Source organism: Notolepis coatsorum (genome assembly GCF_963971535.1).
Source record: "Notolepis coatsorum genome assembly, chromosome: 6".
Lineage (NCBI taxonomy): Eukaryota > Metazoa > Chordata > Actinopteri > Aulopiformes > Paralepididae > Notolepis > Notolepis coatsorum.
In genome coordinates this window covers 72948289-72969386 of record NC_140170.1, presented here as the reverse complement: position 1 = coordinate 72969386, position 21098 = coordinate 72948289, and the positions used below count along the sequence as shown (strand labels likewise).

Below are 21098 nucleotides of genomic sequence, written 5' to 3'. Positions count from 1 at the left end.
CCTCATGGAAGCCAGGCCTCCCCATTATGGAAATATGAATTAATATGATTAATATGAAATATGATTTCTTTTAATTAAAATGTATATATATATATATTTTTTATATATAGTTTACAATAATAATAAAAAATCATTATTTTTCATCTGTGTTATAATTTCTTTTTGAAATGTCTCCCTCTTCTCCTTCTCACTCTCTCTAACACACTGTCAGACTCACTGTGCTCACTGCAGCAGAGGAGAGCTGAGGCAGAGGGGAGGGGTGTCTTTCTCCAGCTTCCAGCATGTGATTCATGTATGTGGATTCCAAAACCAATACTAGCCAATAAGATTCGAGCTTACTAAAGCCCTGCCCACACCTTAAAATGGGGCTGTCAGCAAACTAAGCAGCCTAGCCTCTGCCCAATTGCCGCCCTGGAGGCGGGGCAGGTCCAGAACGTTTCCACCGATAGACCAATCAAATCACATTAAAAGCTAAACGTGACGACGTCATCGCCTCGGTGAAACTGTGTTAGGGAAAATATACATGCCTCACGGCCACGTTCGAATCAAAACAACAAACAATACGAGGGAACCCCGGAGATAGCTAGCTAACGTTATGCGAGTCTTAATGTCTAAACAAACAGCATTGTTTGATTGATTGAAATTTGGATTCCGCTCTCGGATTAATTCATTGAGGAGACCTGAAATTCGCTCAGCTGCAGAAGAGTTTAGGAGAATACCCACAGGACTTGGAGAACTTTGTTATTGTGGACGTTGCTTGACTTTACTTTGCAGCCGCAGCGTCAGCTGCAACAATGGTGACTGTCTGTGAGTACCTAATAACCTAATAACTTTTCATAAGTGATGCCGCTGTGTGTGTGTGTGTGTGTGTGTGTGTGTGTGGGGAGCCATACTGTATATTCTGCCGTGTCATATACTGTGTTATCGGCGGCGCCGACTCGCTGAGTCATACTGTACTGCCACAGGCTACTGTATTATACATGTATGTTCTGCCATGTCAGCAATATCTTTCAAGACGCTGAGAAACGCTCTGACGCCATATCTCTCTCTCTCTCTCTCTCTCTCTCTCTCTCTCTCTCTCTCTCTCTCTCTCTCTCTCTCTCTCTCTCTCTCTCTCTCTCTGACAGTGCCGGCCGGTGTGAACTACATTTGGGTGGGCGCGGGAGGGGGGTGAAGGGGGGGGGGGGGGGGGGGCAAGCGGACAGCTGACCAAGCGAACACTGGCTCGACATAACGTTACCCCGTTTCCAACGTTAAGTCGAGTTCATTCATACTACACTACGTATGATCAATCCAATAATGAACACATATGTATATCTTGTCATTTTAAACAAGTTACCATTCATTCATTCATTCACCCATTATGCATCACCCGCGGCGAAATTAAATGTTATAGTTCAACAACAACACGCTGTGTTGAGAGAGCGAGAGAGAGAGAGCGAGAGAGAGAGAGCGAGAGAGAGAGAGAGAGAGAGAGAGAGACCGCATTAACTCACTTTGTTTAGTTGAAACGTGGTCCAGGAGGGCTTGATAAAGTGTATATGTCCACTGTCCCACAGTCCCAGACTGTTGATGTATATCCACTGTCCAGACTGCATCCAGCTAGCCATATAGCTTCTTGTTAGCCAAGTTAGGCACCACAACACAAGTACTGTGATGAGCTTTGCCCATTTCCGCGTCGAACAGCCTGCAAACTACCTGGCGTTCTATCGCCCTGCTCTAAGACAAACTCCAACCTTAACCAACTTTGAAAGAGTGCCTAAGCTTAACCGTCGAAAGAACTTGCCGTCATGCTCTAAGACAAACTCTAACCTTAACCAACTTTGAAGAGTAACTAAGCCTAACCAGTGTAGAAACTGGCGTCTGCCAATCAGAGAGCGTCTCCGAGAAATGCGGCTACGGAAAGTATAGACGCTGCTTGCTTAGATGATATAGATCGCTTGAAAACGCGCCCGGCTTCCATCATATTACATCATATTTCAACGCACAGTGCGTTACGCACTGATAGGCGAAATTTATTTGGTTGACCTATTTCATTGGCTGCGAGGAAACAGCGATGAAACCAGTGCACGCCCTGCCGTGCAAGATACGAGTCGCCCGGCCTGAGAGCTATAGTTACTAGTGACTTCCTGTGAATGAAAAACAATTATTTATATTTGATATATTAACGTTATATTGTGCATTGGAAACACAAACATACTTAAAATTAGTAAATATTATTAATTTTAAACATGTTTATTTTATTTCTAGGGCTCTAAAAAAATTATAAAAAAAAAAACTTCTTCTCCTCTCTTTTAACCAGGGAGGGCGGCGCTCTAGCGCCCACTATGGACGAACCGCCACTGCTCTCTGAATTCATAATCAAACCAGACCTCCTGCAGGCAACCACTGTGTGTGTGTGTATATATTTGTGTTGTGTGTGTGTAATATTCAGAAAGAGAGGGAGAGAGATAGCGAGGGAGGGAGAAATATATTATATATATTATTTACAGTCAAATGTTCCTTAATATGCACTGTCTCTGTATTTTAAACCAATAAATACAAATACAAAATGCCATAAATGTCATGTATGTTGTGTATGTCCCTATGCCATAAATGTCATGATGTCTTGTATGTCATAAATGTCACTATGAATTGAAAATGGGGGACCCTGATGTAAACAAGACAAACGTCTTTCTCTGGTCTGCATCCCCTTATAAAATTGTGTGTATTGAGCCGTACTGTATTGTACCCATTCTACAATCTGTTAAATAAATAAAAAATAAAGTTTGACCTATAGGAGTCGCTGTCCACAACGTCCAGATTACCACCCATCGACTTCCACCCACTGACTCTGCCAATTGAGTTATGACGGCTGGCCCAAGCCGGAGGCAACGCCGACAGCCGGAGTCGAACCAGGTGTTTCTTGCGTTGGTGACGAGCGCAATGTCCGCTGCGCCACCCAGCCGCCCGGCATTTTGTACTTAATATTGTACTTTGGTTTGTATATTGTATTTTTTGTCTAGTGTTTGGACTTTATTCTTTTAACCTTTTTACTGTATGAAGCACATTCTCAGGGGGCTCATACAGAACCAAGCATTTCACTGTAATGTACATGTACCATTTACGTGACAAAACTTGAACATTTCATTTCAACGGCTGAGTGTGTTTAAAAAATGTAAGTCAGACGCTATTGTACTGTATAGGCAAAAAAAAAACACAATCTCAATAGAGGAGAAAAAAATCAGTTGACAATATGAAAGAGTGAAATAAATATTTATTGTGGTTTATTCTTGCCATGGAAATGGAAAATAGATTGGATTAGACATGTTACGAGACAGAGTGGAGGAACTGAGGCGGGCAGGGAGGTTCCACGTCGCCGCGGCCGGGAGCGACCCCTACTACTTAGCGACCAAGCCCGCCGTCTTGATGACGTGCTCCATGGCGGCGTGCTCCGTGGTGTCCAGCTGGACCTTCTTGTAATGGGCCAGGATCTTCATGATGGGCCTCAGCTTCATCCACCATGCTTCCTTTGGAATACGATGTCTGCGGAGTGAGAGAGATTCAAGATTCAAGATTCAAGATTATTTATTGTCACGTGCACAGTTAAACAGACAGTTTGCCGTGCAATGAAAATCGTACTTTGCTACAGTAGTCCACCCTTCACACAAAATCACACAATACTTAACAAAAAATTACAGTGAATGACAGTGAATCCGCACAGTGTAGGATTCAGTAGTGTTTACAAATATACATAGGTGACAATGTGTCACAGCAGCACTTAAAGTGTCTTTAGGGTCTTTAGTGATTCACAGTTTGGGGCGAAGGGTGACGGTGAGGTTAGAGGATGTCGAGGGGAGAGTCGGAGAGAAGGACTCGCTCAACTTTCACGAGGGCTAGTTAGGGAGTTCCTCGATTATTATCAATTAAAGGTGCTATAGATAACATCCGGCCACTAGATGGCGCCACTAGAGCACCAGCGTGTCATTTATCCAATCAGGTGCATTCCATGTGGGAGAAATGGTAAGTAGAGAGGGGATACATGCCTGCAACATGTAAACAACATACATTTTACAAAACCTTTAAATGATAAATTCATTAATCAAATAGATTTTTTTGTGTGAAAAGCAATACTTTCCTTCCACACCTGTCTCTGTGGATGTATTTTTTTTATAAGATAAGGTAAGATATTCCTTTATCGATCCCTTGGGGAAATTAATGTAATCTAAGTGTAAACAAATAGGTTGCACCACAATATAATAAATAACAAATAGCAGAAACACGCCCCCCTTTGAACACGATAAGTAACAGATTTAATGTTTCGGGACTCATATACCCAAAAGTCCATTCCATGTGGCATAAATATGACATCACTAAACTCCAGACAGCGAGACACATGCAGGGTGTGACCTGCCATTCAAGTCAAGGTAAATAACACTGGGCGGAAAAGACCACGCGAATGTCTGGGATGTCAGGAGGGGTTAGAAGGAGAGAGTCTCACTTAAAGTCAGTCTGATCTTTGAGTTCTTCCAGGGACTGGAACCTGAGAGCTCTCTTCCTCATGCCCAGCACGCAGGCAGTGTCCGGGCTGTTGGCAAAGATACGACCTGGAGGCAAAAGGTGCAACAACACAGAGAGCAAACGTCAAGGACAAGGAGCTCTCTCTGTCTGTCTCTCTCTCTCTGTCTCTGTCTCTCTCTATGTCTCTCTCTCTATCTCTCTGTCTCTCTCACTATCTCTCTCTCTCTCTCTTTCACACTAAGTTTCCACGTTCTCACCGTGTCTGTAGCATTCCTTCAGCTTGTCAGTCAGCCACAGGACAGACTTGGCCCCCATCTTGGTGCCGAAGTTCCTGTCAAATGGAGTGGGGATTCCACCCTAGTTAGTTAGAGAGAGAGAGAGAGAGTGAGAGAGAGACAGAGAGAGAGACAGAGAGTGAGACAGAAAGAGAGACAGAGAGAGAGAGAGAGAGAGAGAGAGAGAGAGAGAGAGAGAGAGAGAGAGAGAGAGAGAGAGAGAGAGAGAATGTATCTTCTGATCAAAATAGGTTTAATGGTAAAAACAATGAATACAAAGAAGGGTTAAATGAGCTTTGGCTGAAAGGAGTGCTCTCCTCTGGCCAGCTAGTAGACAAGGAATAGCTAGCTAGGAATGAAAGGAGACAATAGATCAATTATTGATCTTAAGTAGAGAGTGGGTTGGCGGCTGTAGCCCTTGGCCTCTCAGCTAGGTGTGAACTAAGCTATTGTTTGGGGCAACCAAAAGGATTCCTCGACAACTATTTGTAACTATTTCTCCAAACATGTAATGTGTGCTACTGTACGAATAAAGACTTCTTCAAAGTCGAGTTTAATCTTAATCTTAGTTATGTCGGGCAGGACATCCAAAGTGTGGGGTCATTTCGAGAGGGTAAAGAACGACCCCAAGGAGATGACATGTAAACTCTGCAGGCAAACATTCACATCAAATCATCACACGTCGACCACAAACGTGACTCGTCATCAAAACGTTAGCCACATAGCATCCCTACAAATAATGGGTTAGTTAGTAGCTACAATGCAATCAAAAGAAAGTCTTTGGTCCTATGGCGTACCTGTTGCATGTGTCCGAGAACATTCTTCCTGCAGTCAAACACGCCCTTCCCCTCCTCTGAGTACAGCTGGAAGATGAAGTCTGTGGTGTAGTTGGCATTGCATTTCTCATTCCTGTGAACAAGTAGAGAAACATTGATGCCAAGCGGGGCATTGTCGACGACATGAGTCACAAGTGTTATGCCTGTGAACCGACACTAGGGGCAGAGTGGCTAATTGTGAGCAAGGAAACTATGAATGTATTAAAATTACAAATATACCAGCTATCTGAGGAAATATACATCAACCAATATATCCAACGTTAGCTAACACATTGCAGATGATTCTGACATTCGAGGTAATAACTTGTTTAAACGACATAAACGAGGAGGATCCCATTCAACTCAATGTCTGTTGAACTGAACGTTTCCACACTTGGCACCGATGTGCGTTCACTTGCTACACGGTGACGCTGATGACCCTTCCTTTAGTTTCCTAGACTGTGATTATGAAGTGCTTCCTCGTGTAAAAACACAGGTGTACTGTAGGTAACGTGTCGACCACCAGTGCTTGTGAGCCACAGAGAATACAGCATTAGTATCCATGCCCTGTCCGTTCCACAGATTAAGATTAAGCACAATATAGTACAGATCACTGTAAGGGAAAAGCAGGTGATGTCAGAGGAACGCCTCGCAGACCTGAGAATGAGACCTCTCTGCACGGTGGTCTTCATCTTCTGCACCAGATGTTCCACGTTCTCCTGTGAACACACAGAGGACAGAATCAAACGTCTGTCCGTCCTTCTGTCCTTCTGACCATCCATCCATCCATTCATCCATCCATCCATCCATCCATCCATCCATCCATCCATCCATCCATCCATCCATCCATCCATCCATCCATCCATCCATCCATCCATCCATCCGTCCGTCCGTCCGTCCGTCCGTCCGTCCGTCCGTTCATCCATCCATCCACCCACCCACCCACCCACCTTTCCATCCATCCCTCCATCCATCCATCCATCCATCCATCCATCCATCAATCCATCCATCCATCCATCCATCCATCCATCCATCCATCCATCCATCCATCCATCCATCCATCCATCCATCCATCCATCCATCCATCCATCCATCCATCCATCCATCCATCCATCCATCCATCCATCCATCCATCCATCCATCCACCTCTCTCACCACTGAACTATCTGTCTAGTCCTCTCTCTCTTAGCCCAGACCTCTAGTCCTCTCTCTCTCTTAGCCCAGACCTCTAGTCCTCTCTCTTAGCCCACACCTCTAGTTCACGGATGCCGAAATGCTCCTCAAAGATGTAGGCAGCGTCCGCTCCGGAGGACAAGGCGGCCATGGTTGCCAGGTAACCACAGTATCCTCCCAGAGTCTCAATGATGAACACTCTCCTCTTTGTACCGGCAGCAGACTGCTTGATCCTGTCACAGGTCTAGAAGAGAGAGAGAGAGAGAGAGAGAGAGAGAGAGAGAGAGAGAGAGAGAGAGAGAGAGAGAGAGAGAGAGAGAGAGAGAGAGAGACACAGAGAGAGAGAGAGACACACAGAGAGAGACAGAGAAAGATACACACAGAGATAGAGAGACATAGAGAGACACATAGAGAGAGAGACAGAGAGAGAGAGAGAGACAGAGAGAGAGAGAGACAGAGAGATAGAGGGAGACAGAGAGTGAGAGAGAGAGACAGAGAGAGACACTGAAATGTAAAGTTCAATGTCATTCTGGGTGAATGTATGTGACCGTATGTATGTGTGTGTGTGCAAGGCCAGATTAAGACTTCAGAGGCCCCTGGGCCAGATTCTTGTGGAGGCCCCCCCACACACACGTGCACGCACGCACAGTGGCGTTTTTATATGTCACTTTAAAAAATATATAGAATACCGTAATTCCTCTAATAGTAACCCTGGCTTGTATTTGTTTCAACTGTAGTGGATACCAGGCTTGTATTAGGAGGAGGCATGTATAAGAGAGAGGCCTATATTTCTAATTTTCGTATCTCTTTTATTTTTTTTACTGAATAAATGAATGAAAACTTTATTTAACAGATTGCAGAATGGGTACAATACAGTACGGCTCAATACACACAATTGTTAAGGCAGGGGATGCAGACCTGAGAAAGACGTTTGTCTTGTTTACATCAGGGTCCCCCATTTTCAATTCATATAGACATTTATGACATACACAACATACATGACATTTATGGCATAGGGACATATAGGTATTTAGCACTAGTACTAGTGTGTAGTGTGGAGGCCCCTAGTCGCGTTATTTCTAAACCTAGCCGCATTTCTGGCAAGACGCTCTCTGATTGGCCGATGCCTGTTTCTACACTGGTTAAGCTTAGGCACTCTTTCGAAGTTGGTTAAGGTTAGAGTTTGTCTTAGAGCGTGACGGGCTGACGGCAAGTTCTTTCGATGGTTAAGCTTAGGCACTCTTTCGAAGTTGGTTAAGGTTAGAGTTTGTCTTAGAGCATGGCGATAGAACGCCAGGTAGTTTGCAGGCTGTTTGACGAGGAAATGGGCAAAGACACAGCTCGTCACGCGATTGGGCAAACATGTCAGTGGCCAATCAGAGAGCGTCAGTCAGTGCCAATCATTCAGTGTCACAGTATGACATCGATCCCCAAAATAAAAAAATTAAAAATTAAATGTGGGGTGACGAGGGGCCTCCAAAAATGTTTAAAATAAAAGTTAAAAAAAAATAAAAAAAATTTTTGGGGCCTCTAGTGACGATCCGGCCCTGTGTGTGTGTACACAGTATGTGTGTGTGTGAGAGAGAGATAGAGAGAGAGTGAGAGTGAGTGAGTGTATGTAAGTATGTGTGTGTGTGTACACAGTATGTGTGTGTGAGAGAGAGAGATAGAGATAGAGAGAGAGTGAATATGTATGTATGTATGTATGTATGTATGTATGTATGTATGTATGTATGTATGTATGTATGTATGTATGTATGTATGTATGTATGTATGTATGTATGTATGTATGTATGTATGTATGTATGTATGTATGTATGTATGTATGTATGTGACTGTGCGTGCACGTTTGTGCATACAGTATATGTGCGTGCGTATGTATTTGATTGTGTGCGTGGGTGGCGTGCACGAGCCTCACCGTAGTGATGGTGTTGAGGGCGGTGTCAGCGCCGACACTGAAGTCAGACCCGGGAACGTTGTTGGAGACGGTGGCCGGAATGACGACCAGGGGAATGCAGAGCTCCTCGTACTTCCCTCGGGCCTCCACCATCTCCAGGCCCCCCATGTAGGCCTGGCCGAGACAGAACAAAGGTGTCAGTCAGCGGTTCTCAAACTACGGGTCATGACCCAAAGTGGGGTCGTGGGTAGGCGACAGTGGGGTCGCGCATTGGCAAGTAAAATCAATATATATATATATATATATATATATATATATATATATATATATATATATATATATATATATATATATATATATATATATATATATGTATATTTTTTTTTTTTTTTTTTTTTATATTTAATTTTATTTCATATTTTGGTTAAATATGCCTCGTTTTATAAATGTGTATTGATAACATACTGTAGTGCTGTAATACAATTATCTAATACATATGTGTGATCAAGTTCAACAACGTGTGCTTTTATTTTGATATTCCTTAATTCCACGTAGGCCTGGCCGAGACACAACAATGGTGTCAGTGAATGTCAGTTATGGGGGTGACAGAAGTCGTCTGGGTAGAGGGAGGTAGAGTAGTCGTCTGGCAATACGGAGGTTCCCGATGGTGATCCGGAGGTACCTCCTGAGCCACTGTGTCTGTGTGTGTCTGTGTGTGTATTTCTTGCTTAAGTGTCTTGTCTAGGACACTTCGACATTCTGGGAGGAGTGGGAATCGAACCGGGAACCATCCGATTACCAGACGACCGCTCTACCTCCTGAGCCACTGTCGTAAGTGTGTGTAACCCGGAATCAAGAGAATTTAGAATGTATATTAATCGATGTAGATGAGGCTGAATCATGGAGGCGTGTAGCATATATTCTTTGTAAAAATCTGTTTGGAAAACTGAAGTTTATCATTGTCATTTGTAAAATAACAGTAGCGTTGTCTACTATTCCAATTCCAGTCTATAAAAACAGAATGGACAATAAAGTGCTGTTAAAACCTCCTCCCACCCTCCAGGACATTTACAGCAGGCGTTGCAGGTCCAGAAAATAGTCAAAGACTCTAGCCACCCAAACAACTGCCTCTTTGCACTGCTGCGGTCAGGCAAGTGCTACCGGAGTCTCATGGCTGGCACAGAGAGACTCAAGAAGAGCTTCTATCCCCAGGCAAGCGCTACCGGAGTCTCATGCACAGTACATTTTGCATAGTCAATTCTACTCAGTTTGAGTAAAATTTTACTCAGTTTGAGTAAAATGTACTCAGTTTGAGTAAAATTTACTCTGCGAAATTTACTGTGTGGCCGGCACAGAGAGACCCAAGAGGAGCTTCTATCCCCAGGCAAGCGCTACCGGAGTCCCATGGCCAGCACAGAGAGACTCAAGAGGAGCTTCTATCCCCAGGCAAGTTCTACCGGAGTCTCATGGCCGGCACACAGAGACTCAAGAGGAGCTTCTATCCCCAGGCCAGTGGCGGACTGGCCATCGGGACGTTCGGGACGAATCCCGATGGGCCGGAACCAAAGTGGGCTGGTCCAAAAAAAAAAAAAAAAAAAAAAAAAAAAATTTTTTTTTTTTTTTTTGCCAGTGTGTGGGCCAGTGTGTGGGCCACTAATGTGGGCCGGTGTGTGGGCCGGTGTGTGGGCCGGTGTGTGGGCCAGTGTGTGAGTCGGTGTGTGGGCCACTAATGTGGGCCAGTGTGTGGGCCAGTGTGTGGGCCACTAATGTGGGCCAGTGTGTGGGCCGGTGTGTGGGCCAGTATGTGGGCCAGTCTGTGGGCCAGTCTGTGGGCCAGTATGTGGGCCGGTGTGTGGGCCGGTGTGTGGGCCAGTATGTGGGCCAGTCTGTGGGCCGGTGTGTGGGCCAGTGTGTGAGTCGGTGTGTGGGCCACTAATGTGGGCTAGTGTGTGGGCCAGTGTGTGGGCCAGTATGTGGGCCGGTGTGTGGGCCGGTGTGTGGGCCAGTGTGTGGGCCGGTGTGTGGGCCAGTGTGTGGGCCAGTGTGTGGGCCGGTGTAGTGTGTGGGCCGGTGTGTGGGCCAGTGTGTGGGCCGGTGTGTGGGCCAGTGTGTGGGCCAGTGTGTGGGCCGGTGTAGTGTGTGGGCCGGTGTAGTGGGTGTGCCAGTGTGTGGGCCGTATGTGGGCCGGTGTGTGGGCCATTATGTGGGCCGGTGTGTGGGCCAGTGTGTGGACCGGCAATAAAACAATAAACAAGTTGCATAAACTAAATCAGATAAAAAATGATCACAGTTCTGGTTTGCCTTAAGATGCAGTTTAAGATGGGTCTTGAACATGGAGTATGTAGGGCACTCTCTAATCACAACTGGTAGGCTATTCCAGTAGTTACCACTTTTAACAGAGAACACAGTTTTTGCAATGGTAGTATACCAAAAAGGCACCTTACAGTCCCCTCTACTGATGGCCCTGGTGGTAATGCCAGTGTCTGCTTTCTGTTGGATGAACTCATTCAATGGGGGAGGGGCAAGTCCATGCAGAACCGTGTACATGAAGCAAGTATATTTGAAAACTTGGAAATTCTCGAAACTTAGCATGTTATGTTTTTCTAAAACATTACAGTGATGAAATGAAATTGGTTTCCTATCAAATACTTTTATGGCTTTTTTGTAGAGTAATAATATTGGTGTAAGAGTAGTGACATATGAAAGAGACCAGTTGATAAAACAGTACTCGATGTGTGATAAAATCATTGAATGCAGAAACATCCTTGCAGCATTAACTGGCAGGCAGGGCCTGATCTGCCTGAAGTTTTCGATGTTAAACTTGACTGTGTTTGTCACTTTCTTCACATTACTTTTTGAAGGTCAATAGAGTCCAATGTGACCCCAAGATACTTGAATTAATGTACAATGTCCAGCTCCGCCTCTCCCAGAAACACATTAGAGAGAGTGACCTCTACTGGTGACTTTGTGAACATCATACACACTGTTTTCTTGGTGTTAAGTGAAAGACATGCTTTCGTTAGCCAGTCTTGAATGAGACATGAGACATCAGTGAATGAGATTCACGTTTCCTCCCAACCGCGAGTAGGCCTAGAAGCGCAGAAATGGAGAATGCAAAAAAAGAAAGGGTGGAGCTGAAAAAGCTAGAATTGCTAGTAAAAGACGCAGAACAATGTTCTAAAATTACAGACATGTTTAGTAGAGGAAAGGCTGGCGTTAGAGTAGCTGCTGCTGCTAATGATGATGAAGTTCAAGTGGAAGGAACCAACAGTAACATGACAGGTGCGTGCAGTAGCCTAGTGCATATTCTACTGTTGGTGTGTGCCGGTTCATGAGGGCTAGCTAGCCTATACTAGTTCTTGCAGTGATTTCAGTCATTCTATTACAAGACAATGTGCTTTCCGTATTCCTGATTCCTTACAGCATGTGGACGTAAATAGTCGTGACTCGTGACGTTTTTTCTCTGACTAAAAGTTTAGTTAGCAATGTTAGGACTAGTGCCCACCACAGCATCAGAAGCTAAAGTGCTAACCTAGAGAGCCAATCAGAACCTAGGACGGGCTGCAAATTAATTGGCTACTAATATTATAATAGTAAATACTCAAATAAAATACTATTATGTTCCCTTTCAAATTTTCATGTTGATATAATATTGGTAATCTAATTGATTGAATTGATTAGTTGCCATTTTACATGCTTAAATAAGATGTACCTTAGAATTCCCAACAATTAGCCATGTTCTCGATTAGTCTCATCTACATGTTTGTAGATAACCACAGCTAACTAGCTTAAGCTAACAACTAGGTCAACTACTACCCCGTAGTTAAACAAATGTGATTGCATATAACAGCTAACTGCTACAGCTAAGTTGGTAGTTAGCCTATTCTATTAATGTTGAATGTATTTATGAAGGTTGTTGATGGTGGTTGGCGCTGAATAGCGGACATGATTCCGTCAGTCTGCCACAGGGAAGCTGTGTTTGCTGATGCTGCTCACGACCACCAGTAGCGTATGACTGTGTGAGTGTGAATGCTTGATGGTTTCTGTGAAGCGCTTTGTGGAACAATGCTGATATACAGTTAAGAATGAGTAATTCGCTTTTGGTTTTTAAGAAAATGGTTTGTAAAGCTATTTTTGAAAACTACAAGGGTGAATAATACTGTTTTTTTTTTGCTATTTTCTTTTAGAATACTGTTTTGGAGTCTTAATTTTTTTAATTTTTGTTAAGAATATAGGACAGGCATAGGCTATATAAGCATTGCTTCAGTCTGTACCTTCTCAGTCACTGTAAAATCAAATATTGTTAAATGATGGTGTATATTGTATTGTGTGAGATGATGACTAAACTACTACTACTACTACTACTACTACTACTACTACTACTACTACTACTACTACTACTACTACTACTACTACTACTTTGGGTGTTTTCAAAAGGCTGAAAAACGCTGTATGAATTCAAGCCATTATTATTGATTGCTGATGTTCTTCTTATGCAGTTGACTCTGAGGAAAGAGAGAGCGCCCAGTCCAGCACAGCTGACCCTGAGGGGAGAGAGAGTGCCCAGTCCAGCACAGCTGACCCTGAGGGGAGAGAGAGTGCCCAGTCCAGCACAGCTGACCCTGAGGGGAGAGAGAGAGCCCAGTCCAGACAGACAGACAGACACACATAGAGAGAAAGAGAGAGAGAGACACAGAGAGAGAGACACAGAGAGAGACACACAGAGAGAGGGAGAGACACACACACACACATACACAGAGAGAGAGAGAGAGAGAGAGAGAGAGAGAGAGAGAGAGAGAGAGAGAGAGAGAGAGAGAGAGAGAGAGAGAGAGAGAGAGAGAGAGAGAGAGAGAGAGAAACAAGCTCTTGGAATGGGTGTCTGGGAGGAAGTGGGGGGTCTTTCGATGTTGATTAAACGGCAAGCAACTAATGTCATGAGTGCCAAATTAAAGGACAATAAATCCAATCTAACTGAAATTGTGTAGCACAGACCTTTTCTATGGATCAAAACCTCAATATTATTATGGTGTAGTTAATACTTCATGTATCCTTAATCCCTAGGCTAATGAGGCACTAAGATGTTAGTAAAAAAAAAAACATATGCCAATGACAGGAAGTAACGGTATATGTATGTGTGTGTCTGTGTGTGTGTGTGTGTGTGCACTGTGCATGAGTGCACATCTAGGGGCGGTGTGTAGATTTGGTCTCCCTGATGTTGACTCCTTAGCCACAGCCTTGGGTTGTTTAATACTGGACAAGTGTTTCATAACGGCCGTTGTGTGGGCCGGTTTCGCGGGCCGGTGCGTGGGCCGGTGTGTGGGCTGGTGCGTCTGAATGTCCCGGGCTGAATTTGTGTCCCAGTCCGCCACTGCCCCAGGCCACCAGTCTGCTCAATGTGGACTCACTGCAACATTAACTTTACATTCTACATTCACTGCACACACTCACTTTAAACATTCACCTAAAACATTCACTTACTTTAGACACTTTTGAAACATTACACCATATTATTATATATTTATTCCTACACATTTGCACTACCTCTCTAACCCATTTTAGCATTTTTCTTTTTTTTGCATTTTGTACATTTCAGTTTTGTATATTGTATATTTTGTATAGTGTTGGTCTTTACTTTTTTTTTTTTTATGTATGAAGCACAATCTCAGGAGGCTCATACAGAACCAAGCATTTCACTATAATGTACAGGTACCTTAGTTATATGCAGGGCTTGACGTTAACTTTTTGGCTCCTAGCCACTGTGGCTAGTGGTTTTCCAAAGTCACTAGCCACTCAGCATTTTCACTAGCCAAAAATCCCCACACACGCCGATCATAACCCAACAATGGTAATAATGTGATTATTAAAATGGTCATGTGAAAATGGGCTCCAGACTCACTTTTTTCACCACCGTGATGAATGAGAGACCTCCTCCAATGTACAGTTTATATGTCAAATGTATATACACTCTTTTCTGGACACTTTTTGTATCACAAACAGTACTGTATTTGCAAATCTGTCATAAATGTATAGATGTAGCAGTACTGTCTATCTGTATGTTGTGTGTGTCATATTTATGATGAATTGAAAATGGGGGACCCTGATGTAAACAAGACGAAAGTATTTCTCTGGTCTGCATCCCCTTAACAATTGTATGTATTGATCTGTTGATCTGAGAGAGAGAGAGAGAGAGAGAGAGAGAGAGAGAGAGAGAGAGAGAGAGAGAGAGAGAGAGAGAGAGAGAGAGAGAGAGAGGGGGGGAGAGAGAGCGCACGCGTAGGTTCTAGGTTGAATCAATTGATGAACAATGTTGTTTTCATTATAAGCATCTTGCAAGTTGCAACGCTGGTTAAGATATGAAAATTCTTGCCAGTACTGTCTGTAAGGAGTAAGGATGGTTGTAGGCAGCTGTGTTCAACGAGCTCAGCCCGCCAGCTTGATTATACATGTGCATTGGCGACGGACTGTGAAAATAAATTTGAAGAGAGCTGGTTTCAGGTTTCACATGACCAGCCAATCAGAGGCAGATCAGGGCTGGTCTTTCCATAATGAACGTGATATAGCCAATCAAAGGCAGAGATTTATTTTTTTAGAATGCAGGGAGAAAAAGACGCTAAAGGCTAAACACACACACATAAACACACACATACAGACAGACAGACAGACCACTAGCCAATGTGGCGGGTAGAATCATAGATATGACGGAAGTACACGCCCCAGGGGAATTCTACCCGCCTCTGGCGGGTGGGCGGGTGTCAATGTCAAGCCCTGGTTATATGTGACAAATAAAAACAAAACTTGCAACTTTAAATGATAGGATCTTCCCGTATTTCACCTCAAAGCCTCCGATGATGACCAGAGCATGGATGTTGTGCTTGGAGATGCTGAGACTGATCTCCTCCATCACGGGACCTGGCAGGGATCTGCACACAGGGATGAATATGAACAAGTGGAACAGAATTAGATGCGTAAATTCGACCTGTTTCTATATCTCATGCACATTGGTCCTCATTCTCGAACTTGTTCGTAAGTACCTTTGTAAATAACGTACCAACGGATTTACAAAAGTCCTCCTCCGGATTCCTGAATGTGTGAAACGGTCTCTGTAAGTGGCCAAAATCTTCGCAGCTGGGTTCCCATGAATGAAATACGCTCATTGTTTTTGTTTGTATCTGCTTTTTTCTCCTCTTTTTTAATTTTTTTTCTCCCATCCCAATTTTAGCCCTGCCAATTCTCCCCTTCCCTGTCTTGATCGTTGCTCGCATGTGCCCCCCACTGGTCGGTTGTAGGGAGGATAGAAGCCCATTGCATGTCCCCTCTGATATGTGGAGGCAGCCAGTCGCATCTTTTCACCTGCCAGTGCGGACTCTCATTTGGCGAGGTGTAACGTATGGGAGGCTCACACTGCCCCCGCTATTTTCCTGTCTCTGCTGTGCAGGCGCCCTGACCGACCTGTAGGAGTCGCTGTTTACAACGTCCAGATTACTACCCATCGACTTCCCACCCGCTAACTCTGCCAATTGAGTTAGTATGACGGCCAGCCTAAGCCGGAGGCAACGCAGACAGCCGGATTCGATACCGGTGTCTCATGCGTTGGTGACGAGCGCAATGTCCGCTGCGCCACCCAGCCGCCAAATACGCTCATTCTTAAACTGAAATGCTCGTTCTCGTTCATTGAATTTGCATACAGACACGCCCTGACAGCTCCTTATAAGGCGAATGAGGTGTGTGCAAAACGACGAGGGCCGTATGCAAAACAGCAGCTGTTCTGCACTGCACCATGCTGATCCATTCAACAGGTGGTGCAGAAGCGATTTGCGACTGATCTCAAAATTAGATTCGATTAAAATGTATTGTCATTATACAGCACAAGTACAATACACCATCCAACCAGAGTGGATAAATAAATGCTCTATAAATAAATAAATGCGTGGATAAACGGCTTAGTGAGGCAGCCTCAGAGCGCACGAGCACACACACACACACACACACATACACACACACACACACACACACACACACACACACACACACACACACACACACACACACACACACACACACACACACACACACACACACACACACACACACACACACACACACACACACACACACACACACACACATGTATGTATGTATACGTGCAAAATTAATCGTTCCAGCAAAGTAGGCTTTTATTATTGGAATGACTTGTTTTATTAGGTATTATAGTAGTAGGTCCTACTGTAGAACATGACATATTAGCATGACATCTCATTTAGTAATGTCAATACTGAATGACTGTGCGCTTGTCAAGAGCCAATGTGTGTGTGCTTGTGTGCTGAGGCTGCCTCACTAAGCCATTTCTCCACGCATTTATTTAGTTCTCGCAATAGGGCTATAAACCAACAATAAATTATATCATAGAGAAGAAGACAGTATATGGCATATAGTATATTCCACTACACAGTTGCCTGATTGAGTCAGGGCTATAAATACAAAACGACATTGTTAATGATACAAATATTGTCGTATTTATTATCATTATAATTATTTAATTCCATGGATGTCTAGTATCGGCAATCCCCAATGACTTGTCCCAGAGAAAGCTGTTGAAAACATGGGCGCACACTGGTCTGTCCGACTTACGGCTGCCTTTTCGAGTTCGTAACGAATTTACAATACGAAGCCGTTCGAGAATGCCGAAGGAGTACGTAAATCGAGTTAGGAAGGAATCCCTCGGTAACTTTTACGTATGTCCGTTGGAGAATGAGGACCCTTGTCTCTGGGAGCCTCCAGGAGCCTCACCTCTTGGTGCCGAGCATGGAGCCGCCCTTGCCGGTCCATCCTCCGACTCCGGACCAAAGGATTGGCTCAATCTGGAACAGCGTGGATTAGACACAAGTCAGTTAGTTGTCATGTTTGCTCATGCGTGCTCTCTAACCTGTGTGCGTATTATATATATATATGCATATTTATATATTTAAAATATGTAAATGTAAATGGTAAATGGTGCATTTATATAGAGGTTTTTATCCAAAGTGCCTCACTTTCACCCATTCACTCACACATTCACAGGCGACCACAAGGTGCCGACCTGCTCATTGGGGTTTAAGTGTCTTGCTCAAGGACACTTCGAGGAGCGGGAATCGAACCGGGAACCTTCCGATTACCACTGAGCCACTGTGTGTGTGTGTGTGTGTGTGTGTCTGTGAGTGTGTGTGTGTGTGTGTGAGAGAGTGTGTGTGTGTGTGTGTGTGTGTGTGAGAGTGTGTGTGAGTCTGTGAGTGTGTGTGAGTCTGTTAGTGTGTGTGTGTGTGTGTGTGTGTGTGTGTGTGTGTGTGTGTGTGTGTGTGTGAGAGAGTGTGAGTGTGTGCGTGTGTGTGTCTGTGTGTGTGTGTGTGTGTGTGTGTGTGAGAGTGTGAGTGTGTGTGTGCGTGTGTGTCTGTGTGTGTGTGTGTGAGAGAGTGTGAGTGTGTGCGTGTGTGTGTGTCTGTGTGTGTGTGTGTGTGTGTGAGAGTGTGAGTGTGTGCGTGTGTGTCTGTGTGTGTGTGTGTGTGTGTGTGTGAGAGTGTGAGTGTGTGTGTGTGTCTGTGTGTGTGTGTGTGTGTGTGTGTGAGAGTGTGAGTGTGTGCGTGTGTGTGTGTGTGTGTGTGTCGCTGTACATTTCCGAAAGCCAGGCCCTCGAACCCGTCGTAGATGGCCAGCATCTGGTGTCCCTGGAGGAGACCTATCCTGACGGCAGAGCGGACCGCGGCGTTCATCCCGGCACAGGGGGCGCCCACGTTCATTATGGCAATATTAATGTTACTCTGGGCGGGGCAAACACACACAGAGAGAAATCTGTCACACAGATATCGTATGCAACGGAAACAATCTCTGAAACCCTTAGTCGTGAGAACTTTTAAACAGCACTATACCTGCCAATGAATAGAAGAGAATATACAACGGGCTATGTCGGAGATAAGACTCCCTTCCCCCCTCTCTCTTTGATCTCTCTCACCCATCTTTCCTTCCTACCCCCCTCCCTCCCCCCATTCCCCACCTTTCCATAATTGATGTCCCCAAAGATGTCACATTCCTTTGACCCCCACCCTTTCCAGTTTTGTATAAAGATGCTCCAAGATCCGGTGGGAGGGTCTCTCTTCCCTGGTGTCCTAGCTAGCCACCTCGTGGAGAGTCATCCAGCCTAACTCTTACTATTTTGTATTGATACTTTGATTGAGTTAATAAATCGTATTAACCAAGTCTCTTTGGACTGAGTAGCTTCGGCTATTTTCCACCACAGATATGAGACCATAAAAACAAAGATATTAATAATAGATAATCAAATGTATAAATCACACAAGTTTAAAGAGGAACGACACCCGTTTTGAGAATTGACGTTTATTATTCCTGTGCGACAGTTCAGTCAGTATTTGTGAACACGCACACGCTCTCTCTTGAAGCTATAGATCAGACAGAGAACAAATCGAATTGAATCGAATCGAAACAAATCTAATCTAATCGAATCTCATCTAATTAAATTAAATTAAATTAAATTAAATTAAATTAAATTAAATTAAATTAAATTAAATTAAATTAAATTAAATTAAATTAAATTAAATTAAATTAAATTAAATTAAATTAAATTAAATCAAATTAAATTAAATTAAATTAAATTAAATCTAATCTAATCTAATCTAATCTAATCTAATCTAATCTAATCTAATCTAATCTAATCTAATCTAATCTAATCTAATCTAATCTAACCTCAGCAGGGTGAGGGTTAGAAGCTCCTCACCTTAGTCTCTGGGGGTTGCACATGAGCCAGCAATTGGTACGTCTTCAAGTTGTTCTCAAAGCTCCTGCCAAACATCAACAATAAATGTATAAAAGATTTATTCAGACTCCACACAGAATCCTTGAGAATAGTATGGAAACAGGGAGTGGCAGCCTCACTTTCCCCTGAGCTTCACAGCGTCTTCAAAGCGGCCTTCTGACATGGCTATGGTCACGTCTTTAGTCTGACGACCACAGAGATTACAAGACAAAACAAGACATTGAGTATATGATCACGTAAAAAACAAAACAATAATAAATACTAGGGCTGGGACTTTATTGCATTCATTTCGATTAATTAACATACAGAAAGAATTAGAAGTAAAAAAAAAATTATGCATTTAATCGCATGATGATTTTTCTTTATTGTATAAGAATGTTACCTTTCAAAGGAGACCAGACTCATGCATGCGCTATAAGTATAGTATAGCAAGTATAATGAATCGCAAATAACCTTTTTTCTTAGTCTGGTTTGTTCATAAAAAATTATTAAATAAGAGAAATCGAGATCAATCATGAGTTATTTTTTTCAAATGTCAACTGTTCTGGAATGCACTGCGTTTTACTTTTACCTCGAAAGTGCTTGAGTTTACAAAAGGTCCTTTGCGCTATATATATATAATTCCTAAAATTGCTGCACTTTGTTAAAAATTGCATTGATCTGTTGGTCTGTGTAGCTAATACAGGATTTTGCTGCTTAAACGTATGTATAATGTATATTCATTGATTCACTTCGTATACCAAAATTCATTTTAATTGAAAATGTTTGCTTTTCACATCAAATATTGATATGCGATTAAAATGTGATTAATTTCTATTAATTAACAATAAAGTCTTAAATTAATTCGATTAAAATGTTTACTCGAGTCCCACCACTAATAAATACATCTGATGTGCAGTTAATGTGATGTGCATTAACCTCTGGAGTCTTAGACATGCCTTCCTGTTTTAGGTTTGCCTGGTTTAATTGTGTAATAATGCATATATAACCTCAACCCTGTATTGCTAGTGATTAGCAATTAAACCAAACTCTTTCACTGGAGCTTGATAACAATTTGGCTTCTAAAAACCACAAATGTTCTGTTGAAACATTGTCATTAAGGAATAGTTTTGTACATTAAACTCACCACTTGGACACATTCCCAGGAGAGGGCAGCCTGACCGCCTGGTTTCCTGACAGACTGACTACACAGGCAGGAGTCTCTGGTGTGGCTTCCAAAAGAGCCATCACAGCCTCCATACCCATTCTGCTACCCTGAGGAGAGGAGCGGAGAGGAGCGGAGAGGAGAGGAGAGGAGAGGGAGAGGAGAGGAGAGGAGAGGAGAGGAGAGGAGAGGAGAGGAGAGGAGGAGAGGAGAGGAGAGGAGAGGAGAGGAGAGGAGAGGAGAGGAGAGGAGAGGAGAGGAGAGGAGAGGAGAGGAGAGGAGAGGGCAGGAGAGGAGCGGAGAGGAGAGGAGAGGAGAGGAGAGGAGAGGAGAGGAGAGGAGAGGAGAGGAGAGGGCAGGAGAGGAGAGGGGCAGGAGAGGAGAGAAGAGGAGAGGAGAGGAGAGGAGAGGAGGAGAGAGGGCAGGAGAGGAAGAGGAGAGGAGAGGAGAGGAGAGAGAGAGAGGAGAGGAGAGGGGCAGGAGAGGGAGAGGG

At 43.7% G+C, this 21098-nt stretch overlaps 1 protein-coding gene across 1 annotated transcript in view; it reads right to left on the bottom strand.

Moving 5' to 3' along the window:
• Window positions 1–3239: 3239 nt before the first annotated feature.
• Window positions 3240–21098, bottom strand: part of pfkmb (phosphofructokinase, muscle b) — a 26232-nt gene continuing 8373 nt past the window's right edge. The window contains 14 exon segments of the mRNA XM_084315629.1: window positions 3240–3525; window positions 4481–4586; window positions 4758–4857; window positions 5573–5684; window positions 6248–6309; window positions 6843–7007; window positions 8682–8834; window positions 15493–15580; window positions 17448–17518; window positions 18305–18451; window positions 19423–19486; window positions 19581–19645; window positions 20588–20608; window positions 20611–20715. Of these exon segments, the coding sequence (XP_084171755.1) occupies window positions 3381–3525; window positions 4481–4586; window positions 4758–4857; window positions 5573–5684; window positions 6248–6309; window positions 6843–7007; window positions 8682–8834; window positions 15493–15580; window positions 17448–17518; window positions 18305–18451; window positions 19423–19486; window positions 19581–19645; window positions 20588–20608; window positions 20611–20715 (1404 nt within the window). The 3' untranslated portion in view covers window positions 3240–3380.